Source organism: Carlito syrichta, unplaced genomic scaffold (assembly GCF_000164805.1).
Source record: "Carlito syrichta isolate Samal-C Ts95f unplaced genomic scaffold, Tarsius_syrichta-2.0.1 Scaffold169692, whole genome shotgun sequence".
In the NCBI taxonomy this organism is placed as follows: domain Eukaryota; kingdom Metazoa; phylum Chordata; class Mammalia; order Primates; family Tarsiidae; genus Carlito; species Carlito syrichta.
Genome location: NW_007113788.1, coordinates 26,786 through 43,735, shown reverse-complemented (window position 1 = coordinate 43,735; position 16,950 = coordinate 26,786). Strand labels below are relative to the sequence as shown.

Genomic DNA, 16,950 nt, shown 5'->3' with positions numbered 1-16,950 from the left:
TCCAGCGTGGGGATGTGGGCCCGGCTAAATAAGGAAACTTGGAGCGGCGGCGGGCGCGGCCCAGAGGGAAGCGAAGAGTCCCGGTTTGGGGGAAAGCTGACGTCCCGCCCGGTGGGGTTCGGCAGCGCGGGCGAGGCGGGCGTGCGGGGCAGGTGGGCGGGCGCGGTCGGCCGGGAAGACCAACGCGCTCGCGGGAGGCGCGTTAGGATGCGGCGGAGGGTCCCCGGGGACAGGCTGTCGCTGTCAGGAGTGGCAGGGGAAGGCTTCTCCGAGGTGTCTGGATGAGGACTTGATGGTCGTGTAAGAGGAGGCCTGATCCTTAAAAGGGGGCGAGGAGATGGGTCTAGAGAAAGAAGAGGGGCCTGTGTGAGCAAAGACCTGGAGCCTGGACTCGGAAGTGCGAGGGGGTCGGGTCAGGGCAGGGCAGGAGGTGTGCTCCCGGTGGACTGCGATCACGAGGGAGGGCCTCAGGTGCGTGGCTCTGGGTTTCCAAGGCTGTCCTGAGAACAGCAGGCAGGGTGGCTAGCCTACAGGGGCATCCGAGGGTTTGAAACAGTGTCAGGTTTGCATTCTGGAAGTTAAAACAACTGGCAGCCTTGAGCCAGGCCCTTGGATAGTCATACTTAACCCTTTCCCTGATCCTCTGAGGCTTAGGCACAGGATCCCCATTTCACAGTTGAGAAAACTGAGGCTTGAAGAGGCGATGCAGCTCATCCACAGTATCAAACCAGGACACGGATTCCTGGGGAGGCCTGTGTCCTTGGGGCCTGGGTGGTCTTGAGAGTGGGGGAGGAAGTTTCTCCAGGACCAGATGGGAGCCATGGGCCCACTGGGTCCTGTCATCATGCTCTCTAACCACCGAAGGGGGTGGCACGGCTGTCCCTGTGATAATCTCCCTCCCCCCACCTGCTAGCAGCACCCACAGAATTACATCAGATCCACCCCACCCATGGTTTCTCAAGGCTGTGGCAGAGGGTATCTCTGTCAGCTGGGCTGGTCACCTGGTAGTCAGGCCTGGCTCCTGTGGGTTCCTGCTGGTGCTGACCCTAGTGTTGGCCTCTCACGAGGGAAGAAATGATCCTGGTGAGTGAGCTGGGCATGGAATCTAGGAGGCTCCCAGGCAGGCAGCGGCACCCCAGCCTGTGAGTGTCCCCTTAGGCTGTGGTCCGGGATTTTGGAGGAGGGCGCTCTTGGGAGTTGGTGGCCTGCCCCAGCCTGGGCTGGCAGGGCTCCCAGAGCAGCTGGCCCCTTACAGCGTGTGACGGGACACCAGGGTGACTTCGTGTGGGCAGGTGAGTGAGGAATAAGGAGACGTCATGCCCTCTGTCTGCCCTGAGGCTGTCTCTGGAGCGTAGAGCAGAGGGGATCCTGTGGGAAACTGAAGCCTTAGGGACTGAGGTCAGGGCCTCCCAGGCTGCCCTCTGTGCTCTGTGGGCTGCCCAGCTTTTCTGCTGTCCACCCTGCAAACTCCTCAGGGAGATGGGTGGGTCTTCTCCAAGGGAGAGGAGCTGAGCTGGGAGAGTCCAAGAATGCAGACCACAGCCTCCCGGCAGGTGTTTAGGACCCGAGAGTGTTGCCATCTGGGTGTTACCGGCAGCCTCTCTGTGGCGGGATAGCAGCCCCAGGCGGCAGGGTGGCCTGGGCTTCTGAGGCCACAGTCTTTCCTGGGTTAAATGATGCTGCCGGGAGATGGTGGCTTGAAGAAGATGACTTACTGGTAGAATGTGTTGCTCTGTGTTTCTGGAAGCTCGCCATGCAGAGGCGTGGTCTGGGCGATGTGCTGTCCTGTGGACCACCATCCCAAGCCCTCCCTCCTCTCTCCCTACCCATGCTTTGAACCAAATTCGGACCTTCCTGCTCTTCCATCTGAAAGCTTGTGAGAGTGTGTCACAAAACCACTACACACCTAAAGCAACGAATAACTCCGCAGTGCCACTATTTTTGGTCATCAAGTTTTGTTAGTACTTTGAACTAGGAATCAAATAAGCTTCACATAGTGCAGTTGGTTGATGCCTTTTTTAAAAAAATTACATGTGTGATTTTGAGGCTACTCAAGTGAAGCAGTGGGAGCAGAGAAGGACCGGAGGACTCTGCCACTGGGTGTGCTCAGCTAGTTGTAAACACCATTGCCCTCGGCCAGCAATCTGTGTCTTAGAAATCTCTGCTGACATCTCCGTGCTTCCCCCATCCCTTTTTTTCCTTGTGCAGTTTGAAGACCTCAGCCCCAATGGCCCTGGGTGACTGACAGTGTCTCTGGTGTCACCTCTGTGGTGCTGTTGAGTGTGTCCTATGATGTACTTCCAGCAAATTGGTGGTCGGATCTGGAGCTGTGTGCTGTGAGAGCCAGATTTCAAGTGCTCCAGGGCCACTCGTACCCATGGCTACGAGAGAGAATGCCTGTCATCTCTCAGAGTGTCTTCCTGGATGGCATGCTGGAGTGGCTATTGATCGGCGCAGGACTGGTGCATTGGAAGCTGCTTCTTGGTGCTGCCTGCTGCTAACCTTGGCGGGGTTCACCTGAGCCTGCTGTTGTCTCATGGGCACATACCAGGGGCTCGCTAGGTGCTTGGTTCACCGATTTACTTTTTTGTCTTTTATTTTTATTTTTTATTTCATGGTTCATTGATTTAAAACCTTGGGGCCTTTGGCCGGGTACGGTGACTTATGCCTGTAATTCCAGCACTTTGGGAAGCCAAGATGGGAAGATCGCTTGAGCCCAGGAGTTTAAGACCAGACTGGGCAACATAGTGAGAACTTAGCTCTACAAAAATTAAAAAAAAAAAACCTTAGCTGGGCATGGTGGTGCATGCTTGTAGTCCCAGCACTTTGGGAGGCTGAGGCAGAAGGATTGCCTGAGCCTAGGAGGTCGAAGCTGTGGTGAACGGTGATCATGCCACTGCTCTCCAGTCTGGGTGACAAAGTGAGACCCTGACTCAAAAAAAAAAAAAAAGGGAGGCCTTGATCTTTTCCCACTTAAATGATAGAGTATGAGGAGGCTAGAGGAGGAGTTTCAGCCCCCTGTGTCTATGCCCAGGATGGGTGTCCCAGGAAGGCTGGCATCCTGGAGCAGACCTGGGCTTGGCAGGGGACTGGCCTGGCAGTGGAGGGTCCCCAAGCTCCTGTTTACAATCATGGGTTCAGGGATCCCGTACTAGGGATTGTCACTGAGGTCTGAGGCAGTCTTTTCCAGCTGGGAGTATCCAGGAACCCTCACTGGACAAAGATCCTGGCTACTGTGTGCCTAGCCCTGTGCCAGGGATCTCAAGACCCCAGCCAGGCTCAGGCCTGACCCTTCTGGGGCTCAGTTATCACAGGGAGTTTGTGTTAAGCCGACAGGTGCATGCAGCCTATGGAGACAGAGATATAGATGGTGGGGAAGGGGCTACTTTGGTGGGGCTGGCCAGGAAGGACCCCAGTGCAGGGGACATTGAAACTAAGACTTAAAGCCTGCGCAGGAGGCTGCCCAAGTTGCAAGTGTTCCCACAAAGGCCACGGTCCCACAGAGTCCCTGGAGGGTGAGAGGCAATGCTTTATTGGGAGAGCAGGTGGAGGTGGCATTAAAAGGCCTAGGAGAGAAGCATCATGGCCGGCATCTTCTGGAAAGAACCCTGGCTGCTGTGCAGAGGTGTTGGGAGGACTTGGTACCCACCGGCTCTCCTGGCTCTCATGTGCTAGTGCTTGTGTGGGTGATGTTCGTTTCCTAACTAGATGTTGGGTGCAAATTTGCCAATTGTGTGGGCATGATGGGCATGATGTGGACAAGAAGTCCATGCTCATTTGCACCTGCAGGGGGCAGAATGGGAAGCATTGTGGACTCTGGACACTTAGGGATGAGGCCAGATGGGCCCTGCATGCCTGAAGTACCCGAGACCTGCAGGCATGGCTCTTGGAGCAGCTGAGCACAGTGCTGCAAGGGCAGCTTGGAGACAGAAGCCCCTGTCACCTCTGAACGGCACTCGGATCCATGACAGAGAGAGGATACGCATGACTCAGTAGAAAAGGACAAATGACCCATTAATAAATTAGCAAGAAATCTGAACAGACACTTCTTGAAAGACACACAAAAGGCTAGCAGCACATGAAAAGATTCTGCCAGTCTCTAGGGGAACACAGATCAAAAGCACAATGCGATGCCACCTCACTCCCGCAGGGGACTGCAGTCAAACAAATGGGGGTATCAAGTGTTGGCGAAGTCGGGCCCCATGTTCATCACAGGTAGGATGCGGAGGGGGGATGCTGTGGAGAGCTGTCTTGGGGATGCTCCAGCAGTTCAACGCAGTCTCCTCATGACCCAGAGGTGCTCCTCCTGGGTGCTTTCTTTCCGGAATTAAAATATATGTCAGCCGGGCTCGGTGGCTCAGCCTGTAATCCTGCGCCTTTGGGAGGCTGAGGTGAGTGAATTGCCTGAGCCTGTGGGTTCGAGACCCACCTGGGCAACTTGGCGAGACCTCATCTCTACAATAAATCAACAATTAGCCGGGCGTGGTAGTGCGTGCCTGTAGTTCCAGCTACTTGGAAGGTTGAGGCGGAAGGATCGAAGGAGCCCAGCAGGTCGAGGCTGCAGTGGCCGGCAGCACCACTGCACTCCAGTCTGGGCAACAGAGTGAGACTCCAACTCAAAAAAAAAAAATTAAATAAATAAATAAAATAAAATATATGTCACACAGAGACTTGTATACAATGTTTATTGCAGTGTTGTTCACAGTAGCTGAAAGCGGAAACAACCCAAGTGTCCATCAGAGGATAAGCAGAGAAAAACCCAATGTGATTTTTCTAGACCCCGGGATATTCCTCACCCATGAAAAGGGTTGAAGGCCAGGCATGTTGGCCGATGCTTGTAATCCCAGCACTTTGGGATGCTGAGATGGGAGGATTGCTTGAGGCCAGGAGGGTGAGACTTAGCTTTTTGTCAAGATTTTGTCTCTATAAACAAAATGTTAAAATGAGCCAGGTGTGGTGGCATGCAGCAGTAGCTGCTTGAGAGACTGGGAAGGGAGGATTGCTTGAACCCTTGAGGCTGTAGTGATCTGTTACTGTGCCACTGCATTCTAGCCTGGGCAACAAAGTAAGACCCAGACTCCAAAGGCTTGAAGCACTAACACCGGCTACAACCAAGGTGAACTTTGAAGACATGGTTTTCTGTGAGAGCAGCCAGACACGAAGGGCACATGTTGTTTGGCCCCACTGAGATGAAATGTCCAGAATGGGCAGAGCCATAGAGACAATGTAGATGGGTGGCTGCCTACAGCAGGGGTGGGGTGGGGGCTGGCTACGGTGACCAAGGATTGCGGCGCTTCTTTCTGGGGTGGTGAGAGTATTCTGAATCAGTGGTTGAGCAGCCTTGGACCATACTAAGACCCACTGAATTGTGGACTTTAAAAGTGTGAAAGTGTGGTGTTGGATTACATCTGAATTTAGAAAGCCACTGCAGACAGTGCCCAGGGTGCTGTGCTCCTGCCTCCCCGCCCCCGCTCGTGGTGGCCTCATGCCGAGCCCCAAACCCTGTGTCCTTTAACACTCAGGGGCTTCACCAGGGTGCTTTAGGGTTGGAATCACTCTTGGTCCCAGAGGTTGAGTCACTTCCTGGGGTCACACAGCTGGTGGCAGAGGTGATTTCATCAGCACCCTCGGGCTGAGCCCTGGAGCCACACTTGGGGCCTGAAGTACAGCGCCAGTGCCCTGGGGCGTCCCTGAGTGAGGGTTGGGCATGTCGAAAGGATGTGCTGAGGGACTCATGCTCATGCATGCTGCTCGGTGCCTCCAGTCCTTCCCACCTCCTCCCTGGAGCGGACTCTCGCCGTGTTCTTCCCTCTTCCCACTCATGCTAAGCTTCAGAGGGAGGTTTGGGAACCAGAAGTAGGGAATTCGGGCCCTGGGGCTAGACCCGCTTCTCTGCGACCTTGGCTGAGGTGCTCAGCCTCTCTGCGCCTCAGTTTCCTCTCCTGTAAAATGGGTTCCGTGACCAGATGCATCGTAGGGGGCTGTGGGGCTGTGGGGCAGTGGGGCAGTGACAGGTCTCAGTCACTGGTAGCCCTGCTAGTAACTGTCGTTGAAGTGGCGCCCTCTGTCCTCTCAGGCGGTCCTGGGGGGTGTGTTCCCTTGTTTTTGAGCTCTAACCTGTGAGACCTGCCCTGCTGTAGACCCAGCAGAACACAGAAGCCTGAGAGGGAGAGGCACCCAGAGCTGGGTGCTGGCCAGTGACTAGACACTGGCAGGCAGGAAGAGCGCTGAGCAGTCCAAGCTGGCGGACTCCTATGTACCCTTCAGCACCCAGCCTTGGTGCCTACAACACAGGACCATGTGATGGGGATTCATGAGTTCTGGCACATTCCCTCTTTTCATCTCAGTTTTGTGTCATGTTTTCTTGATGCGTTCGGGTGTGACGCTGTGACATTGGGCTGTGTACACGGCACCCTCTTTTTCACCTTGTTCCTTGACCTGAGGGGGTGTGCATCCCAAGTTCTGCTCTGTGCCTCACCTGTGATGTGTATCGACCCTGTTGCCACCCTCACCTCTGCGCACTGTTGGTGGGCGTTGTGAGCCTTGGAAGTGTTTTGGGAAGGTTGTGCCAAGCAGCTGTGAGCCTCAGCGTCCTGCCTTGTTTTCTACAGCTCTTCCTGTGGTTTTTTCCCTCCAAAGGCTTGAGACCAGCATCTCCATGGGAGCTTCCTGCGGGAGCCTTTCCTGCCTTTTCCTGTGCTCTGCTTGGCCATGGGCACGCAGGCCACCATTTTGTGACAACTTGCTGGGCGCCGCTGCCAGATATGGGTCCCGCCTCTGCCAGCCCCTCCCAGACTCCCCTAGGATGTGGGTAGTTCTGCTGTGGTGGCCTCTGTTCCACAACCCTGGGGGGCTTCTGCCTGGTGGGTGGGGAAGTGGGAGACCCGGCTCCTGGGGAGACTCTGGCTGGGATTCAGTTTCAACAGGGGAGGCATTTGGGATGGAACACGCATTTTCCCTTCTGAGCCCTGTGGAGCCAGTGCCAGCAGCAGAGCCTAGACAGCCCAGCCTGCCCAGCACTCTGGAATGGAAACATCCCATGTGCCACTGCCGTCTGGGGTGGCGGGTGGCAGCTACTGGGCTCAGGCACTCGGGGTGGGCCTGGCTGCACTCTGCTGCCTGTACAGCTCCAGCTGGCAGGGGTGGGCACGTCTGCAGCGGGGGCCAGCAGAGTGTGCACCGCAGTCTCCCTGCAGAATGAGATGCAGCTGGAAAATGCAGCTCACATCCTTTCCCAGAACACCTCGTTCTCCGTGGCTTGGCGGCTGTCTTCGCCTAGGGGCCTCATGGTGCCCAGGCTCCCATGCCAGCAGAGGGGCTGCATCTGGGGGCTGAGGTGGGTAGTGTGGAGTCCCTGCCTTAAGTGGCCCCCATGCTCTGAGGCTGGGTCCCAGGAGGCCACTTTGGGAAGGGATTTGTTCCCAGGCAGGGGCAGAAGCCAACTTTACTGCCTGGTCGAGGCCCAGGATGAGCCCAGGACTCAGGGTAGGGCTTTCAACCTGAGGGGCTGTCACTGCCCCGGACTGGAGGGATTCGGGAGTTCTGAGCTGTGCCCTGTGCTTCAGAGCCCGGGCGTCAGGCCGGACTCACACTTCTGCCCCTACCAGGTGGGGGGCAGGTGACCACCCCTGCCCGCCCTGCCCACCTTTCTCCTGGACCCCGCCGGCCACCTGTGGAGGTGTCTGGGGGTAGTGTGGGTGAGGAGGGCAGCCCCCAGAGCCTCAGTCTTCTCCTTGGGGGATGGGGCTGGTGAGGATGGGTCTGGTGCAGTGCTTGGTCTCCTTGGCTGGGCTGAGACAGTGTGGAGGGACCCGAGTGGGGACACAGCGCCTGGCTCCCAGCTGCATGCACAGCGTGTCCTGGAGAGTGGGCTAGAGCCCAGCTGCAGAGGGATGCATGCTGTCCCTCCTTCCCACCTTCTGAGTGGCTGGTCTCAGATGGCCCTCTTTGGGGCTGGGCTGGGTCTTGCTGTCTTGCCCCCGACACCCTCACTTCCTCATCTTCCTTCAGGCTTTGAGGCCTGAGTCTCCATCCCTGCCTCTGTCTGTGGGCCCCAAGAAGACCCGAGGCAGCCATGTCTCCCCAGCATCTTTTCTGGTGGCAGTTCAGTGGTGGGAGGACTTGGTGTCTGTGATGCACAGCTCTGTAAGGACAAACTGACATCCAGAGTGTCCTGTGAGATGGTGCTCTTGCTGGCCCTGCCGCCCTGGGGCCTTCTGCCACGGCCCTGGTGGCCTTCCCTCTGTCCTGGAGGCTGAGACTGGACTCTTGCAGGGCCCTGGCGTGGCGCCTCCCTGCCCCTGCCCTGGAAAGCGTGGGCGGGGCCAGGAGGCCCCTGTGTCCACCCCATGGCTGCTTGGTGTGTTTTCCTTCTAATCCACTCACTCTCCCAAGCTCGAATTAGTTAACTTAAACATCATCATTTCCGGCCCTGGAAGCCAGCCTCACACGCCATAAATAGAAGGGACTGGAGAGCAAAGGGAGAGAAAACGGATGAGGTCACGGGGCTCTAGTTGGCTCTGGAAGAAAGGCCCATGGGTGCTGGAAGGAGCCTTGGTGAGGAGGCGCTGACATAGGCGACACCACTCCCCCACCCTGGGGCCTGTTCTGGAAAAGGGTGTGTCTGGGTGTCCCCTTGGTGCCAAGGGGAACCTGTGTCCTAGCAGAGGACAGGCTGACTTGTGATGAGGACTCGGGGTGACAGGGCCTCCCCGGCTGCCGAACTGTCCTGTTCTGCCAGAGAGGGAGGAGGTGCTGGCCGGGAGGAGTGGTTACATAACCCCTGCGGGTGGCTCCTCCAAGCCGGGCCCCCTGCCCTGTTTCCAGCGCCACAGCCAGTGGGGCGGGGGTGTTGGGCCTGGCGCTCACCCACGCCACTGACCACACGCGTCTGGAATGTGCAGATGTTTCCTTGGGGGCTGCACCGGCCCCCAGACCCCACTGGCATCTGGATGGGGAGCGGGTACCAGGACCAGTCCTATCAGAAGAGGGGAAAGTGAGGCTGCTGGGCCTCTGTTCCTTCTGCTCCAGCTGTGATGGACCTCAAGCGGCCCACGCCCAGTGATGCTCTCCTTGGCTCCTCACCCCCCCCATCACAGTACATGCTCCAGCCCGGCTCTTCCTGCCCAGGAGAGCCCTCCAAGACTACCTTGCTCCTCTGCCTTGTGGTGTCACTCACCCTCCATGCGAACTGTGGGCAGAGCCCTGGGGGAGGGTGGGAGCTCCCCACTCCTTGCCTTTTGTTAGGAAAATAGGAGCCAGGTGAAGAGCCCGGCTCGTAGGTACCTGAGCCCCAAGGGGTGCCCAAGCCTGTGGGTGCACTCCTGGGGAGGCTGAGGCCTGGCTTATCAGGTCGGGTGTACCCCACAGGTAGGAGGGGAGGTTTCCCCTCCCTTGAGCATCTGATGTGGAAAATAGGAGGAGTCAAGACCAGTGCAGGGGCCAGGTGGGCTCCCCAGTGACTTCTGGGCTCCATTCATGGAGGGGAGGGAAGGCCCAGGTGAGTGGGCGCAGTGGGTGACTTCACCCTGTCCAGCACACTTGCCTATCTCACAGCAAGAGGGGGAATAGCAGAGGCACCAGCCAGACCTGGGCTCTCCACCCCTGTCTCAGACCCTGGGGCCACACCAATGCTACACAGACTGGGGAGGTGGCCTCTAGCCTGAGGCAGGTTACATGCGTATCATGCTGCTGTGGGTCTGTCTGTTCTCTGGGGTATGTGGTCCCCAGGTTAGTCCCCTCGCTTCACATAGCCCTGGACCTCTCCAGTGCTCCAGCCTGCTCCCCTGCCATGGGGTGAGAGGCGCAAGGGCCGCCACTGCCAGGCCAACCTTGGGGCTGTGTTTCTGTGCTCCTGCTAGGACCCATGAGCCCTAGGAGTCCTGCTTCCTGGGCCTACTGTGACCCCCATCCGTGCAGGGAACCCAAGCATGGGGGTGGAGTATCAGGCGGCAGCAGTGACATCACCTGGAAGACTGGAGGGGGTTATAGAGGAAGCCCAAGGGGCGGGCTGGCGAGCCTGCCTGGCCGGGCCTTGGCATTTCCCCAGATGGTGATGGCAAAAGCAGATGGAGACATGGAAAACTTAGGTTGTGGGGAACGGGACGGGGTGAGGACTCCATAGTGACCTGGTGCTGTCCCTTTACCCCGAGGCCCATGTCCACCATGCCCTGCCCCAGGCAGATGCCTCATACCTTGGGTACCTGGGAACAGCACCTGGTTCTTGTCCAAGCCCGGTTTGGTTCCACGCTCTGGGCCACTGGAGCTTGGCTGATGGGTCCCTGAGGACTGTGGTGGGCTGTGGGCCCAGGTGAAGCTGGAACCAAGTGGGCGGAGCCTGGTGCAGTCAGCCCATGGCTGGCACCTGTGATGGGTGGGTCTGCCTGCTCAGTTGAAGGAGCCTCGATGGCGCTATTAGGCCAGGTCCTCAGTAGGGTGGTGAGATACGGGCCCATGTGGCTGGCCCTGGGACCTTGAGGCCGATGGCTCCACTCCTCCCTGGCCTGGTTTCTCAGACTCCAGCAGTTGCCACTCTTAATGGATTTTCCAGAAGATAGGGTGTGGCCAAGCATCTTGGGAATTTTTTTACTTTCCTTCCTCCTGTAACTTGACAGGGAGGCCCCAGGATTCCTCTCTAGCACCTCAGGTGCTCCCATGCTCTGCTCTCTACAGTCAGGTTTTCACAGCTGTGTCCCCACCCCAGGGTCCTGCACTCACTCTTGGTCTCTATCAGCCCCCTATTCTCCAGGGCTGCTGCTCCTCAAAGCATAGGTTCTGCTGCCACAGTCACCGCAGCCACTGGGAAGTCCCTACTTAAGTCTAACTGGAGTTCCTCATGAAAGCATTGCTTCTCTTGGGCACTGTGCCTGACTAGTAGGTAGGAGTCTTACTGTCTCCCCCCTCTGGGTGAATGGCTTCCCTGGTCTCCCATCCGCCATCCTGTTCCACCTACCCTGCAGCCAACTTGGGCCTGAGCACCCTTAGTGCAGTGGGAAGAGGCAGGCCTATGCCAGGAGAGACATGTCCTTATCTTAGTGTTTAGAGGGGTCAGGGGAGAGGCTGGGCTCTATTGGGAGCACAGAGATAAACCTGCCAGAGGGTTCCTTCCTGTGTTCCCTGACCCCAAAACCTTTCCCTTCCTGGAGTTCTGGAGCCCCGTGCTGTGGGCATAGGGTCTCCTGGAACCCTGGGGAGGGAGCTGCATCCACCTCCGGAAGGAATGGGCATTCTGTGACTGTCTGGACGCCTAGCTTGTGGGAGTGCCCCACTCCAGTCACTGAGGCCTTGTTGTCCTGGCCACCTCAGCCAGGCTGGCTCTTGGTCCCCTTCTTGGCCTCTCCCTCTCTGAAGCCCCTGCCCTGGGCCCAGTCCCCTCAGGCAGCCTGTAGGCAGCCCTCCGGCTCGAGCACCTTGCTGTGTGTGGACAGGCAGCTGCTGTGGGCGCTCAGATGGGAGGGGCAAGATCAAAGGCACCCAAGGCGGGATGCCTGGACTCATGGAGGCTGGGGAAAAGTAGGGCAACCCCCAGCCTGGGGCTTGTTTGCTGGGTGGTCACTGCTAGGAAGGCTCGGTGGTGTGAAGTGAGCATGATGTCCTGTGCCCCAGGGGTGGTATACAGATCTGCAGGACAGTGCAGGAGGGGACGAAGGATTCCTGGCAGGAGTGTGTGGGGCCAGGAGCTAGGCAGGGGCAGTGGGGCTTGCAGTGGGTTGTTGGGCAGAGCTGTGTGTCTCTGGGGCCCCGCCTTACCGCCAGCACGAGGACTCGGTTCCCAGCTTGGACAGCTGTGGTGGAGGGAAGGCGCGGACGCCTCGTGTTGCTGTTGGTGTGTCTCCAGTTGCTACTGAAATGGAATGTTCTCCGTGTCTGTGGCCAGTTGTCCTTTTGATTGATTGTTTTTGTTTGTAGCCCTGTTTTCTTCATTTGAGTAGGTTTTCTCTCTGGGGTTTCCTGGTGGTGCATGAGCAAGGGCATTGCTAACCTTTGGTCTGTCACCTCTACTGCTCCAGCTTTTCCCAGTGTGCAGTTTGTTTTCTGATTTATTTACGACACCAATGTGGACGGTGTGCATCCTAGATGGAGTTGGGCCCTTGTCTCTGTCCTTCTGACCTCTGGCTGGTGCTTTGAGAGGTAGTGAGTGCCCCTTGGGCTGGTGCCTTTCATTGCAGGGATTCTATTGTTTTTTGAGTTGGAGTCTCACTCTGTCACTCAGGCTGGAGTGCAGTGGCATGCTCACGGCCACTGGGTTCAGGCAATCCTTCTGCCTCAGCCTTCCAAGTAGCTGGGACTAGAGGCACGCACCACCATTTTCTAAAATTTTTTATTTTGTAGAAATGAGGTCTCCCAAGTTGCCCAGGCTGGTCTCGAACCCGTGGACTCAGGCAATCCTCTCATTTCAACCTCCCAAAGTGCTGGGATTATAAACACGAGCCACTGCGCCCGGCCTTGTGGGGATTCTTGAAGTATCAGAGTCTTCCTGTTCAGTCTTCCTGAGCTCCCTGCCCTCTGTAGTCCTTCCTTCTTTCCCCACTCCTGTGTGGGGCACAGCGTGACACAGCACGGTCCTTGCTTCCATGAGGGCGAGTCCTGAGTGCTGTGTTGCTGATGCGGCCGGGCTTTATCGGGTTGGTATGGGGCCACCCACCAGGGCCCTCCTCCCCATCTCTCTGACCGTCATGTCTTCACTGTGTCTTGGGAACACGCTGAGGTTCCTCCTGCCCCCACTCTCCCACCAGCCAGGAGTCTGGTGCCTTCTGACCCCACCTGGAGGGTGGCTGCAGTCAGCTCTTGGGCCTCCCTGTTGAGCTCAGAGCAGGATATGGGGGTGTCCTTGGCTTTGTCGGGATGAGTGGAGGCTGGGGATGGGTGGGGGAGCCTTGGTGCTGGGGGGACGGGGGAAGGAGATGGGTGGGGGAGCCTTGGTGCTGGGCTAGGGGATGGGGGGACCTGTGCTCGTCCAGGTCCTGGAGTCAGCAGGTCCACGTGGCTGTGCTGCGTGGCGCTCAGCACTGTTCTGAGGGGGTGCAGAGTGCTGAGAGGCCCCAGCTCTCTTCTGCCTTGGTTTCCCCAGATAAGTGTTTATTTGGATCCTCCATCAGAAAGGCTTCTGGGAGTAGAGAGTGAAGAGGGTGGGAGGCCAGAGCTTGGGGTGCTTGAAGGCTTCTGCTGTGGGCTAGGGATGGCTCAGGCCCTGCTGGGGCTCCAGCCCTGACCCATGGCCACTGGCTCCTCAGAGATATCTCCCACAACCTGCTCCGGGTGCTGGACGTCGAGTTCCTGGCAAACCTTTCGGTGCTAGCAGAGCTGTGAGTGTTCCCCAGCCCGGTTGCGTGCTCCCTGCCAGCATGGTGGGATCGCCCAGGGTGGCAGGAGGCGGCTACCTACCACGATTCCATTATTCCATTCCGTGTGACCTTGCCTAATGCCTCTTTCTTCCAGGGACATAAGCAACAACAAGATTTCTACGTTAGAAGAAGGAATATTTGCTAATTTATTTAATTTAAGTGAAATGTAAGTTGTGTTGTTTTGGTGGGTGTCAGTGCCTGGATCCCGGGTTCCTCCAAGTGCCTCTCCTGCCCTAGTTTCTGTGTCCCCTCCCATGTTTGTGACCAGATTCTTGGGGTAGTTTGCTGGCCTACTTGGAGGCCCTGTAGGACCAAGGGGCTCAGCAGGGGACGGGGAGGCTGTGCCCAGGCCCTGGCTGTCCCGGGAGGGAATGGGGGGACAGTACAGACCCTTCCCTCAGGCCAGGCCTGGTCCCCACACCTGTCCCTGCCCTGTAGAAACCTGAACGGGAACCCGTTCGAGTGCGACTGTGGCCTGGCGTGGCTGCCACGCTGGGTGGAGGAGCAGCAGGTGCATGTAGTACGACCTGAGGCAACCACGTGTGCCGGGCCCGGGCCTCTGGCCGGCCAGCCCCTGCTGGACATCACCCTGCTGGATGGCAGCTGCGGTGAGTGTGGGTGGGTAGGCAGGACCTGGGCCAAGCAGGGCCCTAGCCTGGTAGGAAGGCAAATGGGGCTGGGGAAGAGCCCCACGTGGGGCAGGGACAGAGTGGTGGGCAGGATCAGAAGGGTCTCTCTGGGGAGGGGCTTGGGCTGGGAAGCAGGTGGGCTCTGAGTGTGGTGGGCCGTTGGGAATCAGGTTTGGGACCTGGGAAGGGGTAGGTGGGACAGCCATGCTCGGGTGGGGAACCAGGGCCAGCCGCTTGCCTCTTTCAGGTGAGGAGTATGTCGCCTGTCTCCCTGACAACAGCTCAGGCACCGTGGTGGTGGTGGCCTTTTCAGCTGCCCACGAGGGCCTGCTGGAGCCCGAGGCCTGCAGCGCCCTCTGCTTCTCAGCTGGCCAGGGCCTTGTCGCACTCTCAGAGCAGGGCCAGTGCCTATGTGGGGCGGCCCAGCCCCCCAACACTTCCTCAGCCTGCCTGGCCCTCTGTGCTGGCCCCCTGCTGTCCCCAGCCCCTGCCTGTGGGGGCCCCATCCTTCTCCAGCATATCTTCCCTGCCTCCCTGGGGGCCGCCCTGGTGGGGCCTCATGGACCCCTGGCCTCTGGTCAGCCAGCAGCCTTCCACATCACTGCTCCTGTCCCAATCACCTCCATACGCTGGGACTTTGGCGACGGCTCCCCCGAGGTGAACACTGCTGGCCCAGCTGCCACGCACCGCTATGTGCTGCCTGGGCACTATCATGTGACGGCCATGTTGGTCTTGGGGGCCAGCTCAGCTTCACTGGTGACTGAGGTGCAGGTGGAGGCAGCACCTGCCACCCTAGAGCTTGTGTGCCCATCCTCGGTGCGAAGTAACGAGAGCCTGGAACTCAGCATCCGGAATCGCGGTGGCTCAGGCCTTGAGGCCACCTACAGCATTGTGGCCCTGGCCAAGGAGCCAGCCTCAAGTAGGTATCTCTCCCATCTGGCCCTGGGCAGCCCTCCCATCTCCCCTTCCTCCCCAGGCCAGATCCTGTTCTCCTGGCCTCGGGCCCACATTGACCACTGACATCCCATTCTCTCTGCCCCCGCCCCAGTGGTGCACCCACTTTGCCCCTCGGACACAGAGATCTTCTCTGGCAACGGGCACTGCTACCGCCTGGTGATGGAGAAGGCACCCTGGCTACAGGCGCAGAAGCAATGCCAGGCCTGGGCTGGGGCTGCCCTGGCCATGGTGGACAGTCCTGCCATCCAGCGCTTCCTGGTCTCCCAGGTCACCAGGTGTCTGCCCTCACCCTCAGGGGAGTCATGAGGTGGTGGTGGGGAGTCTCTGGAACACTGAAGGGGCAGAGCCTGAGGCCTAGGGTGACTCAGGGGGAGAATAGGTGGGGACAGGTGGAGGGCAGCACCCAGTTAGCTGGTCTTCCTGACGAGAAGCCATGGCTGCCCAGTATGGCTGCTGCTGTCAGCTCTGCAGATAGAGGTGGATGCAGGACAGGGGCAGTGGACCTGGACAGAAAGCCCTTGGCTGTGCCCGCGGGTCCTGTGGACATGGCTGGTTGGGTGGATGCTGCCGTGGACCTGGGTTTGTGGGCCTTGCTCACTGGGTCTTAGAACCTCAGTTTCCCTATCTGGAAAAGGGGAATGGTGACAGGTCCCACCTGACAGGCTGCCGTGAGGGTGGAAGGACCAAGTAGTACCCTGAATGCCTTCCCATCATCGCTGCCATCCCCCATAGGAGCCTGGATGTGTGGATCGGCTTCTCAGCCATGCAGGGGGCAGAAACGGGCCCGGCACCTCAGGGCGAGGCCTTCAGCCTGGAGAGCTGCCAGAATTGGCTGCCTGGGGAACCACACCCAGCCACGGCCGAACACTGTGTGCGGCTTGGGCCCGCAGGGCGCTGCAACACGGACCTGTGCTCTGTGCCACATAGTTATGTCTGCGAGCTGCAGCCTGGAGGTGTGTGGAGCCAGGGGGCTGCAATGAGGTGTTTGCCGGGTGCTTCACTGAGGAGTCTGGGCAGAAGCTGCGTGGAAGAAGCGAGGACGGAGGGCCTGGCGGTGGCGCCAGCAGCTCGGGCTCCAGCCTGCCCTAGATGCCCCAGCTGTCCCCCTTGCCACCCCCAGGCCCTGTGGTGGACACTGAGAACTTCCTCGTGGGTGTGCCCAGTGCGGACCTGCAGGGACCCCTGACTCCTCTGGCGCAGCAGGATGGCCTCTCGGTCCCCGCGGGGCCTGTGGAGGTAGGCCAGGCCCTCCCCATTCGGAACCCGCTTTGCTACCTCCAGGAGACCTGGCCTTCCTGGCTCCTGTTCCCCTCAGTAACAGCTTGGTTTTGGGGGGACTCAGTGAAGTTGCTTGTGCCAACATAGAAATTTGGCCAATCTGCAGAGTGTGAAGGAAGCACCTTTGCTCCCATTCTCCAGGAGAACGCAGGGTCCTCCAAAGCCTTCCCCTGTGTGTTGGCAGACGGGAATCCAGCTCTCACCTGTGGCTTTGCTCTGAGTTTCTCATCTGTGGTGCTGTGAAGGCCTGTCAGATGGCTCCTTCCCCTCTGTCCTGGCGGGTTTTGGCCTGGGGAATTCAGGCTCTGGGGTGGGATGGGGTCTGTGGAATTGAGGTGGGCCCCCTCCCCCACCAGGTCATGATGTTCCCTGGCCTGAGCCTGAGCCGAGCTGCCTTCCTCACCAGAGCTGAGTTTGGGGTGCGGGAGCTCCAGCGACCTGCCCAGCTGCGGCTGCAGGTGTACCGGCCCCAGGGAGGAGCAGGTGAGACTCTGCAGTGGTTGGGGTGCAGGGTGACCTTTCTCTCACATCTGCTGGCTCCTTGGCCACCAGACAGTCCCCAGCTTTAAGGTGGTCAGAACAAGGTCTACAGAGACATCACCTCATGCTCAGTGCCTGAGGCGGAGTTGGTTGGGGCCTGCCCGGGGTCAGTCAGCGGGCTGGTGGCTGACATAATGGCGGGCGCTACGGATGCTGCCTGGCAAGACATGGTGGTGCATTGGGGGCTCAGGCTTGTCAGGGTG

General features: G+C 58.8%; 1 protein-coding gene across 1 annotated transcript in view; it reads left to right on the top strand.

The window, feature by feature from the left end:
- PKD1 (polycystin 1, transient receptor potential channel interacting) overlaps positions 1-16,950 on the top strand; it is a gene marked incomplete at its 3' end in the record, with an annotated part of 55,797 nt that overhangs the window by 12,068 nt on the left and 26,779 nt on the right. The window contains 8 exon segments of the mRNA XM_021709257.1: positions 13,233-13,304; positions 13,438-13,509; positions 13,782-13,951; positions 14,220-14,891; positions 15,021-15,204; positions 15,662-15,882; positions 16,050-16,165; positions 16,564-16,690. Of these exon segments, the coding sequence (XP_021564932.1) occupies positions 13,233-13,304; positions 13,438-13,509; positions 13,782-13,951; positions 14,220-14,891; positions 15,021-15,204; positions 15,662-15,882; positions 16,050-16,165; positions 16,564-16,690 (1,634 nt within the window).